Source organism: Fundulus heteroclitus, unplaced genomic scaffold, assembly GCF_011125445.2.
Source record: "Fundulus heteroclitus isolate FHET01 unplaced genomic scaffold, MU-UCD_Fhet_4.1 scaffold_141, whole genome shotgun sequence".
Taxonomy (NCBI): Eukaryota; Metazoa; Chordata; class Actinopteri; order Cyprinodontiformes; family Fundulidae; genus Fundulus; species Fundulus heteroclitus.
The window spans coordinates 143,098-166,792 of NW_023396553.1; the positions used below are offsets into that span (position 1 = coordinate 143,098).

Here is a 23,695-nt window from a genome sequence, read left to right on the forward strand (position 1 = left end):
TTTTGGTGAGGCCCGGTGCTGTTTCTGTGCCAAACACGCCTTTTGGGATTAGAGCCCAAAGGTTTTAGCTTAGTGCCAAATTTCCAACAAGATTTTATTCTTCCGCAAACACAGAAAAAGTTATTCATTGCACTCTTTTCCTAAATGACACGATTTTACAATCTGATCCTTTGCCTACCTGCTAGATCCTTTACTAACAAAGTGTTCGGCTGATCAGAAACTGAGTCAGTCTGGTGTTAGCTGAAGACTCTTTGTGCTATCAGATGTCCACAATCATCGCTGACTGAGAATGTCAGGAAACATGTTTTTCACATGGTAGTACTCTGTCAGCATGTTCAGTAATAACAGCCTTTATTTTTACACGCATTACACCCACTTATGTCACCACATTTCATTGTTGGTTTTGATTTTTTTTCTGATCGCTGCCTTCCAGGTCTGTTTGGTACGGTTTTAAAAGAAATTTCAACTATTACCTGCAGCTGACTTTTCTAAGGTATCTTGTTGATGTTTTTTTCTCTCTCTCTCTGCAATTTGGTGCATTGGAGGCAGCATGATGTGATATTTTTTCAGCTGTTTCCTCCCAACAAGAGTCTCTGATCATTGCAGCTTTACTCCCCCACATAAAACTTCCTGTCTTAAAAATTCCCCCCTGTAGCAGAATCACTGCTTGTCTCAGGAGGTTGTGTTTTCTCCAGCTACTCCCTTGTGCTTCCTCTTCCACTGAATATAGGTGTGCATTCTGAGGATTAGAGCGCGACGGAGACTTTGGGTGATTTAGGTGGATAAAAGGACACAAACACGGCTACGAATAGTAGGGAAACTTTTGAATGTAAGTACTTTTGAATGTAAGTAACTAACAACAGTTACAATCACAGTCCAAATGTTGTTTATTCATTAGAGGTGCACACTAAACAAACCAGTGTCATTGCTCTGATCAATGATAACTTCAAGCCACTGAAAATACCTACTGCTGGGCCTCAGCTTGTCACTTGACAAATAATCAATTAGAGCTCAACAATACATCCCCTTTTCATGTAACAAGCAGTTTACAACAACAGAGAGTGAAAGGTTACCTGGAGCATATAGATTTGACATCAGTGTGTTGCTGCAAAGGTCAGTATATCATATAATATGTAATGGGGATCTGGGGTTTTTAGCTCGAGAAAGAATGTAATGACCCACTGAGTGACTACAATACTAAAAGCAAATGAAACACAAAGACACTGTGGTGGACTGGCAACTGGTCCAGAGCGTGCCCTTCCCTCCAGTAAACGTTGCTTTGTTTTATTTATCTGTACTTGCTCTACAGGTAAATAAACCATAACAAGACCACGTGACCGTAAATGCCAACTGATGCACACTTTTAAATAAATAGATAAACAAATAAATACTACCACTACCTCAACTAATACTACTACTAATTCTACTGCTAATGCTATATTGTTGTTCTTGTAGTGAGAATATAGAGGATGCGTGGCATATGTACACAAGAATATTGAAATTTGTTGTTTATGTGTTTAAAATGGTAAGAAATCTAATTCCAGTCCAAAAATAGGGTTCTACGGTGAGTATCCAGTAGTTTGTGACATCTCGCTTCAAAACCATGGACAGTTCCTTTGATTTCATTTTTTTGTTTGTTTTTACTTTTCGCCACAAGGGGTCGCAATTTCGCTTGTTTTAAACCTGCGGAACACTTAATCACTCACTACACGAAGCAGGGGGACGGGAATAACTGTTACACGCCAACGAAATGTGAACATTGAAGGTAATAAACCGGTCAAGACTCTTGCTGTGAAATAATGTGTGGTTTGTAATATAGAATTCCTCTCTATTTTTTTTTATTTTTTGCTAGCTTAAAATGTTCTAAATGTCACGTAGCGCAGTGTTTGGTCTGCTAAGCTTGCTAATGTTTACTGCCAGCTCAATGTCAGACCGGTGTTTCTCACAGTGTCGTTTTCATAACTTTATCACTGTCTTACATAAACTTCAACAAAGATGACTGCATGGCTTGGTAATACTTAACTTTTTTTTTGTAATTCTTGCTATTATTATTTTTATTTTATTTTTTTGCCACGAAATGTTTGCACCTATCAGGCAATTCATTTGTTTATTTTACGTATATTGTCAAATAGTATGTACGGATGAAGATCAATAAATTATACTATTATTGAAAAGTAATTTATTTCAATATTATAATTCAAAAGGTTTAACATACATCGTACTGATTGATTACACACACAGTGATACATTTCTACTGTTTATGTTCTGGATTCTTGTGATTTATGGCTTACAGCTGATTAAAAAACCCAAAATTATGTTTCTGAGAAAAGTAGAATTTGACATATGATGGAGAAAAAAAAAAGCTTTTTGATAGTAATACATGAATGTAATGACCATGTCATATCCTACACAATCATGGGGATGATTGCTGACTTGACAGTTGACCAGCAGACTGTCATTGAGACAGTCTACAAGGTCATTGCAAAGTAAATGTTTAGAGTGCTGCTTCCAAGACTATTTTTGGAAAGTTGAGTGGAAGGAAAAAGTGCTTTAGAAAAAGGTACACGTGGGCAGCAGCTTGAGTCAGTGCTCCAAAAAACCACAATGCACAGACTCATTGTCTACAACTGTTATATTTCACATGTTAAAGGGGGCTAGTCACATATTTTACGTCAACCGTTTGTCCTGATGGTGTTTACTCAGTCCTTTTTGAGCCTGAAAAGAAATTTTGCACCAGGCGCGATCAGCAGACATAACCATTGTTGTGCCATCTGCCAGCGGTATGGCCGATGTGTCAGAAAGCAAGATGGCAACAACTGACGCAACTGCTGTACAAACCAATAGACCGTCCTTAAATGCCTTGCAGTAAAGTGACAGCTCGGTGTGGTCGAAGACCAACCCGATCTACAGTGGTAGTGTTACTTAACCTCTTTCTTTTCGCATTTCTGCTGAGCATCACTGACTCCTTTAGCTCCCTTGCTTCTTCTTGTTTACTCATTCGTGCTTCCGGTCACGTGGTCTTGTTATGGTAAATACTACTAAATAGAGCAAAGACAAAGTGTAAAGCACATAAATAAAGGATAGTAAGCCAACAGGGCACAGCTATTTAATCAGAGAACCGTATGCAACCAGAGTAAGCAAGTGGCATAGAAATTTGTAAAGTCATAGTGCATGACTAGGCCCCTTTTAGCCGCTCCTAAACCAAAGGTAAAATAGAAGCTTCTTACCCAGGCTAAGAAGCAGGAATGGACTGTTACTCAGTGGTCCAGAGTCCCCCTTTTTTCAGATAAAAGTAAAATTTTCATACCATTCCATTTAGAAATCAGGTTTCCACATTGAAGAAGAGTGTAGAGACGCAGCACTCTTGCACTGAATGATAAAGGTGTACCCCTAAACCTGATAAAAATAACAATTACTGCCATCAAGCATTTGTGAGAACTCACAATGGGTATTTTAAATCACTATGAAGATGTTTTGGCTGATACCTCTTTGCAGATTTAATTAATCTGCAATCAACGATTTTAAGTATGGACACCTGGTTAGGATCACACCACAATATATCAATCTGATTTATTTCTGGACTTTGACTGGGCCGCTAAAGAAACCTTTCTTTTTTTTTTCTTTTTTTTTTTTTGAGCCATTCGGAAATAAACCTGCTGTTGTGCTTCAGATCCGTTTCGTTCTGCACAGCATGGTGCTCTGGGTGTTAAGGTCAAGAACTGATGGCTGGAAATGATCCTTCAGGATATTTAGGTAGAGAGCAGGTTTTATGGGTTGAACTTTGAACTTCATTTGTTCATGCATGTGTTAAATTTTACGAAATTCAACAAATGCTAGAATAAATAAATACATTAAGAAATAACAAATATTACTAGTTTTACATGATTACTTACAAAGGCTTTGTAAGTTTTACATGAAGAAACAGGAGCAAAAGGTAGATAAATCTTATATTATCTACTCCTTGAAATTGGTTTCAGTAATTCCAGCATGTCACCCAGGTCCTGAATTAGCAAAGCAGCTTTAGACCATCACGGTGCCACCGCTGTTTCATTCTTAAAGTAACTCTGGATGGTTGGTTTCTCCTGCACTCTTCCATGGTTTCTCTAATTGAGGGTCATGGCTTCAAAAGGCTCTCTGACCCTTTCTTGAATTATCTATGTTAGTAACTTTGTTTCTGATCTGTTCTTTTTCTTTAGATGGGGGCATAATGTGTTGCTTTTTGAGATCTTTCTTTCCCTGTGCTTCATGTTCATTTTTGCTGAAAATTATTTTCATAAAGACAGAAGCGCTTTTAAGTCCTTCTGCAGGCATTCATCTATTTTAATCAAATTATCATATGTATGTCCATTGTAAGATTCTTTATTCTTGTAAACTGTAAATCAGATCAGGCCAATAAGTTCGTCTTGACGTTATTAAGTGTAGCTTTGCAAAGTGCACAGCAACTTGTGAATAAAGAACACCTTTTAGTTGAAGGATGGCATATTCTCTTTGACTACAACTTTAAGATTACGCTGTTGGGATATTTCTACCTGCACTGAAGTTTATAGAGATTTAAGAAGCGCCTTCTTCTGCCTTCCTCTCAGGTTACCCTGAGGCCCACAGAGTGAGAGAGTCAACCGCGATGGCCTCCCGCCGCGTGCCGCTGGTGTTGTTAGCCTGTGGCTCTTTCAATCCAATCACCAATCAGCACATGAGGCTGTTTGAGCTGGCCAGGGACCACATGCAAAGCACAGGTGCGACGCGAACATCACTGATGCAACGTGTGCTAAATGTGTTTTTGTCTGGCTTTAGAGATCCACTTAGCGTCAGAGCGGCCAGATCATTAGATTGACTCTGATCAAATTACTGTAATGTGGTTTGGACGCGTGCGGCTCAACAGAACTTTTCGAACAGCACTCATTATTCTACCCTAAATAGTCATTTAGAAAATCATTGTTTCTCTGCTGAATAAACCAAAGAGCTGAAGCAACAATCGTTTCTGAGAGAGTTGGGGGGGGGGGGGATAAAATGCTAACGTTTTTTATGAAGAAATTGGTAAATGCGAAAAATAAAAATCGAGTCAGCGGTTGTTTGGTTTAGGTTGTGTCCCGTACCTTTAGGTAGCCGATACAAATGTTCTGCTTCTATCCACACAAGTCAGCAGAAAGCTGCGCAGATTTAACACAAAGGCTGTTCAGTTCAGGAACCAATCTGTCTTCACGGTGCCGTAAAAACTATTCACGCATCCGACCTTCTTTTACCTTTTGGTCATTTAGGGAGTTTATGTCATAAAAACCCAACATAAAGTAGTGCATAACTGTAAACTGGAAGGGGATTTATGGCTTTAAAAGGTTTTTCGTGAAGGGACAAAAAGTGTGCCAGGCACATGTACTCAACCCCTTGTCTTCAGGTGTCTCCTAATAAGTAAACAGAGTCTTCGTGTGTGTCATTTAATCTCAGTAAATACGGCTGGTGTGGGAAGGCCTCAGAGGTTCATTAGAGAAGTGAAAAAATACTCCAGTTTACTCCTTTTTACCTTACACAATACAATACATTACAACTTTATTCATAAGGAACTTTAAAAACAACCCTGTTGACCAAAGTCCTGTACACCCATAAACCCTCCCAGCTTGGCGCATACAGAAACTTTCCCAAATAGCTCAAGCTCAGTCTGATTGGATGGAGCGTGTCAAACAGCACCAATTTTCAGAGTTTTTTTTTTTTTTCACAAATTCTCAATTGCGTTGCGCAGAAGCTGCGTTTGAGAGAGATTCGGATGCGCCGAGGAACTGGCCAACCCAGCCAGCGCCGCTTTGTTCCTAATCGCACCTCTTGCTGGTAAACGGAGCGAGCTCGCAGGGCATGTCGCTGTTTTTGAAGTGCAAAACGATTACAACTCTTAACTCTTATACTCTCGAATACAACTCTTCTGAAATTCTTTGGCTTTTTTAACACGGAGAGCAGCTGCAAGCATCCAGATGGATCTTACAGAACTGCCGCCTAACAAACTAGGACTCTGATTACGGCCTTGCACACACACAGTGGCGCCTCCCGAAATGTTTCATAAGGGTGGCCAGATGGAGCCACTTAAACTGTAGGGGTGGCACTGAAAATAAAAGCCATAATTCCATGATTTTATTCTACTGTTGTAATAAAGCTGCCTGTAGAAAACTATCACAGAGACTTAAGTAAACGCCTACTAATATCTTTTGGGTTTTAATGTTTTTTATTTTTTTATTTTTAATGTTCCTAATGATCTAATGTGCATAGACCAATAACAATACAGTTAACATTTTGATTGTAATTGTATTTAGAATCAGGTGTACATTTATTCATTTATTGGAAAACAAAACAGTTACTAGGGGAAAGTTGATACTGGCAGATACAAATAAAAGCGCTATAGAAGCTCAGGAAGAGCGGCTGCCTACAATTTACACTGGTCAGTGGGGGTGGCAAGTGGGGGGGGGGGGCATGGCCACCCCTGGCAACCCCCTGGTGGCGCCACTGCCCCTGCATCCCAGAGACATTGCCCCAGAAAAGCCCAGACTCCCGTCTGCTCGAGTGCTTTGCATGTGTGGTAGCCACCAATCTGCAGGCAAGTGTTCCCAGTGATGAAGATGAAGAAGAGAGCTCCTGAAGCCAGCTGACTGAGATGCATCTTCAATATATTTGAAGTTTCTACATGTCCAAACCAAGAAACAAACATTTCATCATAGTTAGCCTGATGCCTCACATCCTTTGCTTTGACCTTAAGGGCTTTAAGTGATTAGCCTTGAAGCCCCACATGAAGGTTCAGCAGTTTTCCTTTGTCAGGTTTTTTATTAATTTTTTTTGTGCTTCAGTTGGTCAATGCAGTCCATCTCTATCCTGATTTGGTTTAGTCCAAATCTTTCTCCACACCCTTTAAATAAAGCTACACCGTCTAAGCTGTGAATTATGGTGCAGTGAAGATAGATTAAGTCATGGCTAAGCACTCGTATCACTGTCATAATAAAAGCGAGGCAGGTTTAAATGTCAGATCTGATTAAACATTCAGGGTAGAGCCTCGTAATCTCCGTGAGGATACTTTATCTTCTAAATAATGTTCTTTGTCTTTGACTGTCATGACCTGGGGGAAAAAAAACGGCTTTAATAACCTCTCTCCTCAGGCCAGTACAAGGTGGTGGGGGGCATTGTGTCTCCAGTGAGTGACGGCTATGGAAAGCAAGGCCTGGTCCCTGCAAAGCATCGCATCGCTATGGCAAGGCTGGCCCTTCAGAGCTCTAACTGGGTCACAGTTGATGAATGGGAGAGCCAGCAGCCAGACTGGACGGAGACGGTGGTCACCATGAGGTATAAAACACATTTACTGTAAGCTTTTAAAATTGCTACGTGTGAAAAAAAAAACAGGCTGTGAAGTAAAAATGCAATATGCTGGGGTCTTAACATGCTCTGCGGTCATTAATAATTGGATGAGCCCTTAGGCTGAAGGGTATACTGCCACGATCCAGAGTGGGTACCGTATTCAAATGTAGAAATAAGCATCAGGAGACAGCGGGGCGGATAACATAAAGAAATGTTAATTAGAAAAAGTTAGAAGTTTTGCAGTGAAGGGTAATAAAAAAAATGTAGAATAATAACAGTAAGTAAATTAATGCACTTCACTGCCTTCAGGAGAAACCAAAGTGGGGTATGCATTAACTAAATAAAAAAAAAAAGAAACAGTAAAGTTCACAGCAACGTGTGTCTGGCAAAGAGGGGAGCTTAAGTAGTGCTGGGGATAATGAGGTGAGTGGATAAAAGTAAGTAAATGAGGACCAGGGAACATGCGTTACTGAGGACATGATGAGGGTAGCTGAGGATAAGAGAAAACCATGAGCATCAGAAAAAAACTTAATTCAGAGGCTGGAACCAGAACCAGCATTTGTGTGTGTGTGTATATATATCTATCTATCTATATCTATCTATATATATATATATATATATATCTCTATCTATCTATCTATCTATCTATCTATCTATCTATCTATCTATCTATCTATCTATCTATCTATCTATCTATCTATCTATCTATCTATCTATCTATCGATCGATCGATCGATCGATCGATCGATCGATAGATGGAGCCATGCAGAAGTACTCATATACCTTAAGTTTTTCTTCTTCTTTTTTTTTATTATATGGTTCCAAATCACAGCACATGACATCTTTACTAGACTAACAGGTCCGATCAGCTCATGTGTCCACAAAATATACAACCGGATCAACGATTTGGATTTAAATTAATTTCAGTTTGGTCCTAGTTATGACAGAATTTTAAAGCCAAGTTAGTAAAAAGTTTTCTGAAGAAGCCCAGCAGGAAAAAAAGCCCCTCTGGAACCAGGCCCCGTGTGAGCGGCCATCTGCCAGGACCAACAGGGAACTGAGAAAGTAGATACAGAAGATACACAGAATCACTGGTAATTGGATTTCTACTGGAAGGGAAGACTGGGGTTTACAGAGTTCATGGAAGCAGTAGCTTCATCGGTGGCTTCACATTGGAGAGAAACTGAAGAGACCTGATTGTGTTTGCAGTTTTTATGATATTACAACCACAAACCTCAATATATTTCACTGTTATTCGTTGTGAATATGTGAAGTTAATTGCAGGTAGATACAGACTTGGAGGAAAACCTCCTACAAAAGACTTGAGACTGCATAGGAAATTAACCCTCCAGCAGGACAACGACCCTAAACATGCAGCCGGAGCTACGAAGGCTAGTTTGAATTAAAGCTTATGATTGTGTTAGAATGATCAAGTCAAAGATCAGACCTAAATCAATGTGACAAATCTGCGGCAAGACTTGGAAACGTGTTCACGCAAAGTCTCCATCCAGTCTGCCTGAACTTTAACAATCCTCCAAGGAAGAACATATAAACTGTTCAGTGTCTAGCTGTGAAAAGCAGGTGAAGACATTCCTCAAAGACTTGGAGTTGCAGCAAAAGGTTTTCTACCAGATATTGACCCCAGGTGGGATGAATTCAAATACATGCCCCCTTCTTCAAGCTTTTTTTCAGTATAACTTTCTTTACTCACAGTAATGCGCAGTAGCACAATATTTTGATCGGGTTTCGCCTAAATCCTGATAAAATGAATTGAATTGTGGGGTTGCAATTTAACTAAATGTAAAAACCTCAAGGTTTATGACTGCTTTTGCCAGGCTCTGTTGATGTACAGGTTCTGGTATATGAGAGTACTCAAACGGAATATTTTTGTACTCAACCAGATGATTTATTTGTAAGCAGCATATTTAGAATCAAATTTTAATTGGGAAGCAGCTGTTGTAGTTTCAGAGCAACCCTACGGCTTTTTACAGGCAGGTGCTACCAACCTTTTTACCGTGACAACTTCAGCTGGGAACAGCAGAGTCAGCACATTTTTACTACTTTCACTGATCCTAAATTTTACACGTATTTTCTGAATAGCCCCTTAGCAGAACTTGATTTCTTATGGGGTGAAAACAAGGTCACAGGCTGTTTTAAATTCATTTTATAAATAGGCACAGTACAGACAAAAAGTCTGTATGAAGCCGGGAAGAGGCATGAAGATTGAACTCTTTGTTGGAGATTGCACTTTCAAAACTACTTCACTGGTTGGCTTGGTTGTTAAAGCAGTCTCTGTTTTTTTTTTGTTCTTTATTCAATCTCCCTCATGTTGATATTATTGTAATTCTTTGTGTACTGGGGTCCGTTCTTCGTACGTCGCTAACTCAGTTAGCAGGATTTCATTGTTGACGATTTGGCGTGATCTTGGATCGTTTGGTTCTTCGAAAGACTTCCTGCACTTGTTGTCATAGCAACATGTGCACCAGCTTGAGCCTGCTCCAGAGCAGGCTTATTTCATGTAAACAAGATTAGATCACGGCTGTATAAGCGGAGGAGATAGGGAAGTCTGCCGTAGCCATGTCCATTTTTACGACTGCAACCTGTTGCGGAAGGTGCAAGAATAATTTGCAGTTTTTTTCAAATTAATCGCGTATTGCGCAATAGACAGGATCCTTTAGAGCAGCGCGACAGTGTAACTGTAGAGAGATTTTTCTTGGTGGCTGTTATAAACAGACAAACACATCATTTAACAGTGGCTTTTAAAGAGGAAAAAGTGGTGTTGGAGCCATAAATCTAAAATTTTAAGTTATTTGTATGATGGTTTGCTTTTTATTTTTATCCTATTCAGTAAGAAGATTTGTTCGGGCCATTTTATTGTGAAGTTTAGTTTACTTTGAAAGGCTTGCTTCCTGTCGAGCCGTATATTGTATTAGAAAAAACTATGGATGGATTATCTAGCCACGGAGCAATACAGTTTTACCGTGTAAACTGTGGATGACTTGGAAAAGGAAGATTTTCATTTTTTATGGATAAAGATTGTTTTTTTTTTTTTTTTTTGTTAAAATTCCCAGTTTGCACGTGTCCTTTACTTCCCGTCTCTAAGGAATGACACTGAAATTTGGATCTCTTGACATAACAAGTGCCTTTTTAAAATACAGTATAATAATTAAAGGCTACTATTTTGTAGAATATTCTTGTATTTCACTTTTACTTGTCCCCATGTTCTAGTGGGTCCTGTGGAGGCTCTGATATAAAAGAACAAAGTAAATATGAGATTATTAAAATTCATACTGTAGAAAGTGATAGAAACATCTACCATGGACAGTATTTACACATTAATTTGTCTGCTGCTTTTTGCCAGCCCTCTCTCCTCGCTTTAACTGATTTTGAGGTGTTTTAATTAATGACTCAAATTCGGCATAACCTTCCATTAAAAGCTCGTGTTCTGCTTGGAGAAAAACTGTGGGCGTTCTTTGGCCATGCTGAACAGCCAATAGCAGCGCTGCTGATCATTGTTTCTACTATCGATACATTTCCCCTTTTAAACAAACGCATGAACGCGCAGTTGTCTCAGATAACTCAATCCAGCCATACTAATCGTAAACAACAGGTGTGTTCGAAGAACCCAATTAGCCGGATCATGATTAGCCGGATGAAATCATCTTGGATGTCTCATTTGATCTTGGATGTTTTAAGCAACGTACGAAGAACGGACCCCTGTTTACCAATAACAGACTCAAAAACAAAGACTGTACGACTTTTTTGATGGAGACTGTAGCTGTCCCTTTCAGATAACTTTGACCAGACTCTTTATTATTGGCCTTTAAGAGCTGATCTGGAAGGGAATCTTTAGGTAAAAGGTTCAACCAATATATATTTTACTTTTGTTGTGTGTAATACTGCTGTATTGTTTTGCATATATTTATTGTTGGTGTTTGTGGATGATATATTTGTAGCTTTTGCAGCATTTTAGTCGGGATAGGTTTTTTTTTTTATTATTATTATTATTATTATTATTATTATTATTATTATTATTATTATTTAAATGTGCCCGAGAAATCAACCCTTGATGAAAGTCTTCTGAGGTTCTGGGTTTGATTCCAGCTTCCCCTTCAGCTTCGCACGTTGATGTGCCCCTGGGCAAGGCACTCAACCCCAAGTTGCCTAGCGAGCTGCGTATCGGTGTATAAATGTTTGTGCGATTGGGTGAATGTGGCTCTAGTGTGCAGCACTTTGAGTGGTCAGTATGACTGGAAAAGCGCTATATAAGTTCAGTCCATTTACCATTTACAGATTTCTTCTTTTTTGCTTTTTTTTTTTTTTTTTTTGGTACGCTCAAATGTTTCAGATCATCAAACAAACTTTGTTATCCAGCAATCATCTATAGACTCAAGAAATCAGTTAAACAGAACCTGTCTGGCACCATAAAGAACGGTAAAATAATAAAATATCTAAAAAAGCAACACATTTAGACCTGATCGGAATAAATTCAAGAGCAGATAATAAAGGTACAGGCATTTGTGTGTCGGGAGAGCTTTCACAAATCCGTTTCTAAAGCTTAGGGACTCCAGTGAACTACCCTGAGAGCCATTATTCCCAAATGGAGAAACAGTGGAACAGCGGTGAACCCTCCCAGGAGTAGGCATCCAAGCAGAATTACTCCCGAGAGTTCATCAACCACTCATCCAGGCAGTTAAAAGAAATCCAGAACAACATCTTAAGCTCTGCAAGCCTCGTTTACCTCATTTAAGAGCTCCAAAGAGAAAAGCTGCTGCTGAATACAAAGAACACTGGTGCCCTTCTCACATTTGCCAAAAACGCATTTGTTATTCCCAAGGCTTTAGGGAAAATATTTTGTCGGCTGACGGGGAAAAAAGTGAAAGATTTTGAAAGTGGTGCGCCCGGTGCCATGTGGTGTATTCCTAACGCAGGAGTTCAGTAAAACAGCATTATTCCTACAGTCAAACAGGGCGGTGTAGTGCCGTTTTCTGGGCCTGCTTTGCTTCTAAGGACCAGGATTTGTAGCCCTGTCGGCCACTCGGTGCTCTACACTAGAGCCACGATCACCCACTAACCCTCACTAATGCACGCATATCCGTACACAGATTGAAATATGTCAGGGGGAAGCTGGAATCGTACCCACAGCCTCCCAATTGCAAAATTACTACTCTTCCCACCAAACCACAGTCGGCCCCAAGGATGCCTTGCTGACTTGCTCTCTACCAGAAAGTCCTGAAGGAGATCCTCTGGCCATCAGTTCATGACTGTAGGAGCTATTTCCCTATTTTAGAATTTAGTTGATTAGTTTATTGATGTGTTTATTTTCTAGTTGATGGACTTCGAGTTAGTATTTTTTGTTTAATAAGAGTTATGTGGAATACATTTGTTTATTAGTAGGTCGTTTAGTTTGTATGCTTATTTTGTTATGGACGTGGGTATTTTGGGATAAATGTGTAGGCTTCAGGTGAATCTGAATCCAGTCAGTAAGTGTGAGCCAATGAGTCAGGATGGCAGTCACTCAGGCGACCAGACTGTCATGGAGGAGCCAGAGCAGCAGAGGCAGCGAGTATTCCTGTGACGTGTATCTTGCTGTTTGCCTGCCATCTTGGAATAAAGCCACAGAACTGCATTTCTGGACCTTTTTGTGCTTCGTAAACTCCAAACCCACCATGCATCAATTGACTATTTGAGTTACACTTACCTTCAGTTTGGTCACTCTTAAGTTTTTTCTGGTTTGCTTTTTATGGACAAATAATCACTACAATGACCTTAAGCTCAAGCAGCAAGTCCTCCTCTGAATGGATGCATTTAAAACTAATCAGTGTTTTGTAGTGGCCTAGTCAAAGTCTGGACATCTGATTGAGATGTTGTGGCATGAACTTACGCAGGAACACCTCTTAAATAGTGGCGAATGTAAACAGCTCTGCAAAGACGTGTCTGCTCCCTCACAGTGATGTAAAAGGCTCATTATCCCAAACACAATGATGGCAGACGTTGTTGCCAAGTGTGACACAACCGGTTATTAGGTCTAGGGGCCCCTTATATGTTCACATTGGATCCAGCTTGGTTTGGACAGATTTATTTTCTTTGATCAGGTTATCTTTAGCTGGTATTAAAATGTATTTGATGATCCGAAGCGTTCGTGTGTGACATTAAAACCAGGAAGACGAAGACGTCACAGAGAGGAAATACTTCACACAGCACTCTATTTCTCTGGACTTTTCCTAAAACAATCCACTTACATTATTCATTTTCGTCATCATCCTTGTGGCTGTTTACATCATCGCTTCTGTCCCCGTTCCCCACTTTAAAACAAATCCCCTCATGAGTGGAGCCGTTTCTTTGCTACCAGCTGCTGCTCTGTAAGCTGTCTTTGCACAACTCCCGCGCTTCTCAGGGCATGAAGTGGACCGTTGTCTCGGGGCTGTGAGGAGGCCACATCTCTCACACACACACACACACACACACACACACCGTGTCGCTGCACACCGGGCACACACACACAGCCGAGCATTCAGGGACAAGTTTAAGAAGCTTTGCTTGAAAACGTTCCTCCTTAAATGTTACGCTACGTTTGAGTAAACTCCAGCATGTGTACAAATCTAAGTTTCAGTTGATTTTAGTTTTCATTATTATTATTTCTTTGTTCACCAGGTATCATTATGGGCGGATTCTGAAAGAATATGAGCAGAGCAGAGGAATGCACAGTGACTCCAGTAGAAACTTTGCTCCCCCCTCAAGTAAGACTCTTCAGTGACTGGGAACCTGATACTCATTGAAATGGGTATACTCTAAAAAGATAAATGCCTTTTTAAATTTAGCTTTGACCGTATATGATAGCATTCATCACATTTTCAAAGACCAAGTTTATTTGGTCAGTCCATTACTGTGGTACAGCCTGAAATATTGTAAGATACTCTTTGGACTGTTATCACAACTTGTACACATTATATATATATATATATATATATATATATATATATATATATATATATATATATATATATATATATATATATATATATATATTTAAAAATTTCCAGTGTCCTGTCTAGCAATGTAGCAATATGAATTGATGTCTTAATGCCAAATAGAGCTCGACAGATTTTACTTTAACAAGTCGAGCAATCAGCTTGATTTATGCATGTAAATAGTTTTGTTGTGATTCCTGTGGGAAGTATTTCAAAATATGTGGACACACAGATTTAAAAAAAAAAAAAAAAACATTCCTCCCTATCCTCTCCATCCCCCCTGTTGTTTTTATTTCGCACCAGTTAGATCATGGTAAGCATTAGACCTTCTAAGTAAAATGTTAATACAGAAATAGAAACTAATTTGGTAAAGAGATGTAAAGACCTGTTTTTAAAATCATATTTTATTTAAGTAACGTAATGCATCCTATAATATCTGTGGTTATTCAGTGTGAAAATGTAAATATTTCAGAAATGATCATTTTTAACCAACTCAATAGAGCAACAATTTTTGGACGCCCCTAAAACAAATTGCACTGTATATTTATTTTTTATTTAGTTATACTTTTACTATTTTAATTGATCAGAGTTTCTGTTCAGGAATCCGTGACTTTCTGTTTTCCCGAGGCATACGTAGTAAATTTCTTTGGGCTCCAGGTCAATGGACTAGATGGTTATCTTGCCAACTTGCACAGTGAGCAGTAAGAAATTAATGATTAAAAGTGTCTAAATCAAATTAGCATCTTGCTGTTACTAAGTCTTTATGACAGTCTTTAGTTCCCATCGGAAAGGCAACGAGTTGTTATGGTTTGACGCCAGACGAAAAGCATTTCCTGTTCTAAAATCACAAACGTGCGGAGCTTGTTAAACTCTACTAGGACGTTAACTGGAAATGTGTGCTTTTATCAGATGAGAGTTTTATTGAGCTTCTCAGTGTCACCCACTCCAGGTGGGTTTGGTGTGAAATAAATTGGGAGCATATGGAAAAGCACCTCAGAGCCGTTATCAAGTAAGGTTAAGTATGGAGTGTCTGCGATGCTGTGGGCCTGGCATTTCGTTACACAATCAACCTCCTGTCTTCCATCTCTGTCCCAAAAACTCATTTGTATAGAAAACCTGTGTGGTCAGTTGAAGAAAAGAGTGCATATTACTAATAATCATGGCATTTTTTGTAAAAAAAAAAAAAAAAAAAAAAAAGAATCTTACTACTTAACATTGGATTTAACCACTTTTTAATTGTACTAAAACAATAGGTTTGCTTTTTCCAAAAAAGGCTCCTGTTTGCTTTTTCCACTACCAGTTGTCAGAGTTTTCAGAAATGTTTAAATGGCTTTGTAAGTTTATGAGTAAAAAAAAAAAAATCATCATAAAACCGAACAATCTCATTACAGCCTGTTATAAAATAGGATAAGATTGTATATGTGCATAGCTCATACTTTAAAGGACTGTTATTTTTTTCCTGGGGGGGGGGTGTTATGTGTCCTGTGTGGCTGTGTAGCACTAACAATCGCTGTCTGAAAGCCAAAGAGAGCTCAACAGATTTACTTTCACAAGTGGAGCATTACTGTGTTTGTTGCAGTGCTCCGCTTGATACTCATGCAAAAAACCTTATTGGATTATTTTGCGATTATTTCAAGTTTAATGAACACAGAAATGGAAAGGTAAAAGGGAAAGAAAGGATGAAAGATAGGTGAAGCAAAAATGTTATAAAGTAGAAAGGTGACAAAAATAGAGCCGAGGAAAAAGAGAGTACGCGATAACATCCTTGTTGTCTGCTTCTACACCTGCAGACAGAGAGATAGAAAGAACAACAAAACCAAGACGTCTCTTCATGTCATGGTTTAGATTTCTGTCTGATGTCTGATAACCGTCTTTTTGTGAAATCAGATTCCTGTAAAGGGGCAACTTAAAGACAATGGATGGGAGTCAATGCACCAAATGCTGTTACTAAGTAACACATGTTTATTAGGCCTATGTATTATTTAGTATCATCTGCCATGATTATGCGTAGATAACTACAAAATAAATTAAGCATGTATTGACTAAGAAATCTGTTTCCTGTATCACTTTCTGTTGTTCTTGTCTAGTTTGCACTTTGCAAGTCTAAAAGACAGTTACCAGGTGTTTTTATTTTATTTTTCCTCCAACTCTCTGTCTACTCTTGAAGTAGACAGTAGAGAACGTTTGACTTTCAGCCGTGTATTTCTTTTTTCTCTTTCTTTTTTTTTTGCTGAAATGAGAACCCAGAGTATGATGCAGTTTTCTTGTTTTAATAGATCTTCCTGTATTACATATTTACATATTTTAAGTAGTAAAGATTTGAGTATTTGTCATCTTTGCCATCCAAATGGCTTAGAACAAGACGAAGGAAAGCAAAGTCAATTTACTAAACAACCTTTGCTTGGAATATATTTGGACTAATGCCATTTGTAGAAATCCGCTGCTATCTAAAGGACTATAATGAAAATTATGCAGATGATTAATGGATTAATATGAAATGATGAAAACAGGCCTGCAAGCGGTCATTAGATGAGATGCATTGTGCTGTAATCAAATGAACCCCTTTTATAAAATTACTGCTGTGGCACGTGTATTTGTCTACCATACATGAAATTCAGCACCAACTGGAGGAAGCTTGCCTATATTCAAAATCTAACATATTATGTTGTTTGGCTCTCCTCTCAGGCCCATCACCCCAGCTAAAGCTGCTGTGCGGCGCCGATTTCCTCTCCACCTTCAAGATCCCGGGCTTGTGGCTGGAGGACCACGTGGAGGAGCTGGTCAAGCGTTTTGGCCTGGTGTGCGTCAGTCGAGGGAGTTTGCTGCCCGAGCGGGCGGTGCACGAGTCCGACACCCTCTTCCGCCACAGGGAAAACATTTTCCTGGTGAGGGAGTGGGTGAGGAATGAGACAAGCGCCACAGAGGTCCGCCGGGCACTGAGACGGGGTCTGAGCGTGAAATACCTGATCCCTGACTCTGTGTTAGAGTACATTCACCAGCACAACCTCTACACCGAGGACAGCGAGAGGAGAAACGAGGGCACAGCGCTGAGACCGCTTATCAAACAAGCTCATCAGCCGATAAAGAGTCTGGATGACTGATAAGCCAAATTAAACTCGTGTCCGTCAGCCGTTGGGCTGGCTGATTCGCTTATTCCACTGGAGTTTAATGTGGAGCAGGTTTGCACAACGGGCAAATGTCGGCGGGGAGCACATTTAGACCGAATCGATGCTTCAGAAGCATCGCTCCAGTGTCTTTTGAAGCATGCAAATAATTTGTTACAAAAACAGAGACCGTATTTTTTGGACCATAAGGCGCACCGGATTATAAGGCGCACTAAATGTTCTTCTCAAGTGTGTAATATCCCTCCGCCCCTTCACGTACACAGCTCTCTCCTGAGAAGGAGAGCTATCCGTTTCTGTCGGGAGGACAGAGTAGTTAGACTACACTGCCCTGCTTCTAACATAAGGCCAAAATAAATGTAACTTTTATATTAAATTAATTTACTAGGTTTATTGTTGCTAGCGTGCACTCCGGGCGTGGGCTGCCTAAAGGCCCCCCACATACTCAGGCGTGCACATACTGTGAGCTTAGTGGACTCCGCGCTGACTCTCCGTGGACGTTTTACCCGTCATCATCAAACGTACTGTTGCCTAAATTCCCACAATTCCCACACTTTCTGCTAGTGGGATGAATCGTCGGAACAGAAGGTAAAATGTGTGATTAGCTAGCTGAGCACCTAGAGCCATTTCTTTTCCAGCAGGCTCCCGCCTGTCAGTGAGAACAGAGAGGGACTGTGATGCTGCTTGGAGCAGCTCAGTGTATCAAGCTCGGTGTCACATATAAAACAGTATGCGGTTGTAAAAGTTGAGCTCTGCACGTAGTACCTGTATGCGTGGAGTCCACACAGAGTCCGCCTTGAGTACACCTTGAGTATGCACACCCCTCCGCGGAGTGAACTACACCCGAGTATGTGGGGGCCTTTCCGTGAATGCACTTCTATTTCAGACATTACAGTCAGGCAGTTTTGGTAGACAGCTCAGGGGTCCGATCAGATAGTGAATATCCATTGAGCAGAGTGGCTTAGTTGCTAACCAAAGTCGTACATTTTAACAGATTTTTTTGCACATTGTACCACATAAAATCCGTGAGTAAGCACAACAGTAATAATATGTAAGGCGCACCATCAATTTTATAAGGATTTTAATGCGCCTTATAGTCAGAAAAATACGGTACCTTTCTGGCCACTTTATATTTTTTACAGTTTTGGAGTATTTACCATTGTATTTCTGTTCTCTGTTGTTCCATCAAATGGAATAAAATCTATATATTTGAAGCACTTTTTGCCTCAGCAATGTAATATTGCTTGCCACTCCCAAGCTCACATCCCACTCAAATAGACACCAAGAAAACTTGTTCAATGTATGTTCTACTAAGGTTGTGGTTTAGTGGCAACATTCATATCTAGAGTTTTAATTCAAGCCTGAGTACCCAGAGAAAACCAGTGCCTTCAAGACCCCAGGCTGGGATTCAAACCCAGGACCTTTTTGCTGCAAGGCAACAGTGCTAACCAGAGCACAACCAAGCAACCCACATATTTTACATCATGGTGTGCAAATTTATCATCTATTCTTGTTACAAGGTGTTGAAAATGTGCTGAAAGTAAACTGCCTTTCCAAGAAATAGTTCACCACCTGGATTTAACAAATCAATTAGGCAACAGCCTCTCATTGGGGAAAACTGCAGAGACGATTAGATTTCAGCTGGCAACAACTGATTAAACCCGATTTGATGCAGTCAGTATCTTCTCATTCCCTAAACAAACGTGTCAGAAGATGCCCTGTGGTCGTGGAGAAGATGTTTCAGAAGGGTCAAATCACTGGCATCCATCAAGCAAAGAAAACAGGAGATTGCTGGAACCAGTCTAATGGGGTTAAGAACTGCCCAACACAATGTTAAAATACTGGAAGGCTGGTGGGGAACCGGGATCTCTGGGAGAAATGTGGTCGTAAAAAATGTTTTAGAATGGTTGTGACTGGTGAACAGTTAAATGCTTTGGGATCAAATCAAAAATAATTAACAGCAAAACTCATCACCCTATAATACAAGGCTGTGGGGGCAGTAATATAATCCAGTTGCTCCAGTTCTGGGTTCTGATTGCTTGACTTCCTGGGTATGGTGAATATCCAGGTTATTCCACCAATGCATTTCTTCTTCTCTAATGGCACGATTAGAGATAACATCAGGCTCAAATTGTGAGCCATTCAAGGAGTGTGAGGTATCCTCTTCACACATGGATTGGTCAAGACAGAGTCCAGACCTTAACCCCATTGAGAATCTCTTGGATCTACTGGAGAAGAATTTGTGCAACACTCTCACTCTCCCTTCCTCTCTACAAGATGTCAGTGAAGAATGAATGTAAAGTTAGGTGGAATTAAATGCGATGACATAGGCTAAAGCATAGTGACAAACATCTTTAATGAGCTTTCCTTGCAAAGGTAAACACATAGCTACACTTAAGACATATTGAAATATATCCACTTTAGTTTCACTATTTTCCATCCATTTTCTTAAAAAAATGGATGATAACATATTTAAAACTGGTAACTGTTACGTCTCTAGTTCAGTTTTCTCAGAAAGTGAAGTCCCCTAGAGCCCATATCAGGATGCTGTCAAAGCCACTGTCTGCAGCATAGTTGCTGATGCTGAGGACCGTACTCAGATCGGTACCTCCTGAAGTTCAGTATGGTCTGCTTTTTGTCCTCATTCAGTAGCAGGCAGTGGACCCTGCATCAGCAACCACGGCTCTGATATCTGGTTTGTCTTGAATGGTGCCATGTTCTTCAAGCAGGCTCAAACGTTAAAGGTGCAGTGGAGCGATTATGACTACAGTATTTTCCAGACTATAAGTCGCAGTTTTTTTTCATAGTTTGTCCGGGGGTGCGATTTATACTCTGGAGCGACTTATGTGTGAAATTATTACACATTTTTACACCTGTTATTTTCACACCAAAACCGCAAGAGGGCACTCTAGGCCTGTGTTGAATCAGACATAAGCGACGTAGAAGCGGAAGTGCTGCATCTTCTACCTCCGGAGTTAACGGAGTTATTTGAAAGTGACACAGAGGATGAAGATTTCACTGGATTTTAGTTATTTGGAGTGACACGGGCGCTTTGGTTAACTTCTTTGCATGTTATTTATGCTATAATTATCTGAATAGCTTTTAATATGTTATGTTAACATACCAGGCACGTTCTGAGTTGTCATGTAGCGTAAGATAACCGTACAATTATTCAGCCTGTTGTTGCCTCCGTTCTATTTTTATTTAAAATTGCCTTTCAAGATGACATGTCTGTTCTTGATGTTGTATATTATCAAATACATTTCCCCCAAAAATGGTGCTGGTGCGACTTGTACTCCGGAGCGACTTATAATCCGGAAAATACGGTACTTGACGTCCAGTGTCTATAAAGCAATTTTACACATGCAGTAGCCATATTGGATTGTGCGGACCTGGTTGATACGAAGCCTCCGACTTCCTTATTTGTTACTTCAGCTGGAGCGGCCCTCCTGTGAAATTTTCTCAACCGGGATATTTTGACCTCTCATTAAAAGTGAATGGAAAACTCCCAAGTCTTGTTGTGTCACGATTAAAATAGCCAGGAGCCTCTGGTGGTACTTGGAAACCTCGGTTGAGTTTCCACTGAGTTGGTGCTCGTTATGGATATAACGTCAAGTTTATGTAACAGATTTAACATTTAAAACTGTTTTTAAAGATCAAAATGACCAACCAGTAAAAATAAAAAAAATTATCTGTTAGTGTTACCTGTAAGTCCTAAAATGCTGAAGACATTGTAAGTATGCGTTCCTTAACAGATTAGCTTTATGCCACCAAGATGTTGTCTGCTGGGTTTAAAGAACTTTCCCTTTTGTCCTTTCTCCTTCGTATTCCAGTGTGGGTGTCTGCTCTCTGCAGCTCCTTCCCAAACAGCAATTCATTCTGGATCCATTCACTCTCCCCATTATCCTCCCCACGCTGTGTCTGAGAGGCCGATATTATTTGCACAGAAGGATTTAAAGTAATCCTGACAGTTGCTCAGCTACAGGAGATGTTTTCTCACCGAGGCCCCGTGGCTGAAATTGCTGCCGCGCTGCTGATGCCGGATGGCACCCTCTGCAAAGATGCTCCTCTGTGCGTGCGTGCGCATGTTTCTGCCTGCGCGCGACAGAGCGCGCTCAAAAGGGAGATTAGCAAATTAATTGAGTTATTTGGGCAAGACAAAAGATGTGACAGGCCCATTGTGCTACATGTAATGGTTTAATTTAGATCTTTTTAAAGCCCAGGTGATTTAGTTGTGCTGTCGATGCTCCTTTTCTCTATCCTGCCAGCCATCTGCACAGCACCATGCAAAGGCATTCATCCCTTGAACTTCTCCCCGTTTTGTATCGTACTTGCCAGAAATTCTTTTACATGATTATGAGCCGGACCAACACAAATTAGCACATACAGGGGTTGGACAATGAAACTGAAACACCTCTCATTTTAGTGTGGGAGGTTTCATGGCTAAATTGGACCAGCCTGGTGGCCAATCTTCATTAATTGCACGTTGAACCAATAAGAGCAGAGTGTGAAGGTCCATTTAGCAGGGTAAGAGCACAGTTTTGCTCAAAATATTGCAATGCACGTGTGGCACCCACAATAGGGTTACCACATTTGTTTGAAATTTTATTTGTGTTTATTTGGTGATTTTAAGTTTCAGTAGTTTTCCTCTGTAAAAGTGGGGGGGCGGAACTTTTGTTTCTCTCTTGTTGCGCTGGGAGCGGTAAAGGGGAGCACGCCTCCGCTGTTTCTCCAGACGTGATTTGGGAGAGAAACGATTCGTATCCTGTCCTCACTTCTCCTCTTTCACCTGCTTAAAACAGGTTAGTAAGTCGCCAAATATATGTGTATTCAGCCAAGCATTAGTTTAATTTATTGTGTGTGTGTATTTGACATCGTTTTCATAAGTGTAAAAATTAAGTAAAGTTACTTTTGGAAGTGCATTTCCCCAAGTGGCTGACATGTTGAGCGCCACGAGTCCTACAATGGAGATGGCGGTTGGGTTTATTTTGAAAACTCCTGAGCACATGCTGTAGCATTTAAAAAAAAAAAGGATTTAACAGCACTTATGGAGAGATAAGCACTTTATTTGCATTTTGTACCGTTTTATTCTGTGAATTTTCGTTTAATTTTGAATTTAATTATTTAATTCTTTGTTTATTGGAAACTGGTTAAAGTTAACATGAGTACATTCCATGCTGCATATTTCAGTGACCTGTACATGTTACAGAAGCTTAATTTTGTGTTAGTTTTATGCACATTTCTTGTATAATTAACACTTAATTTGAGTGTTTTGAGCCAGTAGTAGGCTGTGATATAAAAATAAGTGATTTTATGCACAAAGACTGTAAATGTAAATACATGATAATGGAGATGTGTTCATCTCAGGAATGTATGTGACCAAGAAGATTTGTTAATGTAAATGTGGAACTAAAGACGGTTTAAAGGACTTTTGAACTGATTGAAGGAACTGAGTAAACAGAGTTTAAACAAGCTGAAGTTAAAATGTAGCAATGTTTGTGACAAATTAATGTTTAATAAACCAGACGTGATTTGGGAGAGAAACGATTCGTATCCTGTCCTCACTTCTCCTCTTTCACCTGCTTAAAACAGGTAACATATTTGTTAATGTGGTCATCATCCTTTGAGACCCGTAACAAATCTTGGGGGCTCGTCCGGGATTAGCGCCACCTGCTGGCTTGGAGCTGATCCATTGATGACATCTGGGACCAATGCTGGAGCTGATGCTGGTGTAGAGCCAATGCTGGAGCTGATGCTGGTGTAGAGTCGAGGGAGCTGAAGCTGGTGGAGAGTCGAGACGGAGCAGGAGCTGTCTTCGAGCTGATAAATTCCATCTAGAGGGACGAGGAGGAGTTGCCATGGCCGAGAGTGGGAGGAAGAACCTGGTGTGGGACATCAGGAAAAGCCTGCTTACCTTGTCAGCCAAGGAACTCTTCGAGGTCGCCAAAGATGTGGGTCCAGCTGCAGGACAGGACCAACCCGAGCTCGAAGAGGGAGACCAGGAGGGTTGCTTCGACTACATCAGTTCTTTCATGTACAGTAAGCATTTACTTGAGTCAGAGGACAGTGGGATGGTTGAGTTATTGATCTTAAAGGATGGTATTGATGCTGTAATTAAGAACAGAGATGTATTACATGTGTCTGATGATGGAGCACATTTAGATTCACAAACCATCCATGTTCCCAGTCAAACATTGTACACACCCCACACCATGTTGGACTTGGTGAGAATGACAGACAGACAATCCAGAATGCAGTCCCTTATGAGGAGCCAGAATT

General features: G+C 40.2%; 1 protein-coding gene across 1 annotated transcript in view; it reads left to right on the top strand.

Moving 5' to 3' along the window:
• Nucleotides 1-1,686: 1,686 nt before the first annotated feature.
• LOC105934227 overlaps nucleotides 1,687-23,695 on the top strand; it is a 29,742-nt gene continuing 7,733 nt past the window's right edge. Inside the window, exons 1-6 of the mRNA XM_036129128.1 lie at nucleotides 1,687-1,765; nucleotides 4,584-4,733; nucleotides 7,128-7,311; nucleotides 13,978-14,063; nucleotides 16,980-17,392; nucleotides 23,257-23,455. Coding sequence (XP_035985021.1) covers nucleotides 4,622-4,733; nucleotides 7,128-7,311; nucleotides 13,978-14,063; nucleotides 16,980-17,392; nucleotides 23,257-23,455 — 994 coding nt within the window. The 5' untranslated portion in view covers nucleotides 1,687-1,765; nucleotides 4,584-4,621. The remainder of the gene's footprint in view (nucleotides 1,766-4,583; nucleotides 4,734-7,127; nucleotides 7,312-13,977; nucleotides 14,064-16,979; nucleotides 17,393-23,256; nucleotides 23,456-23,695) is intronic.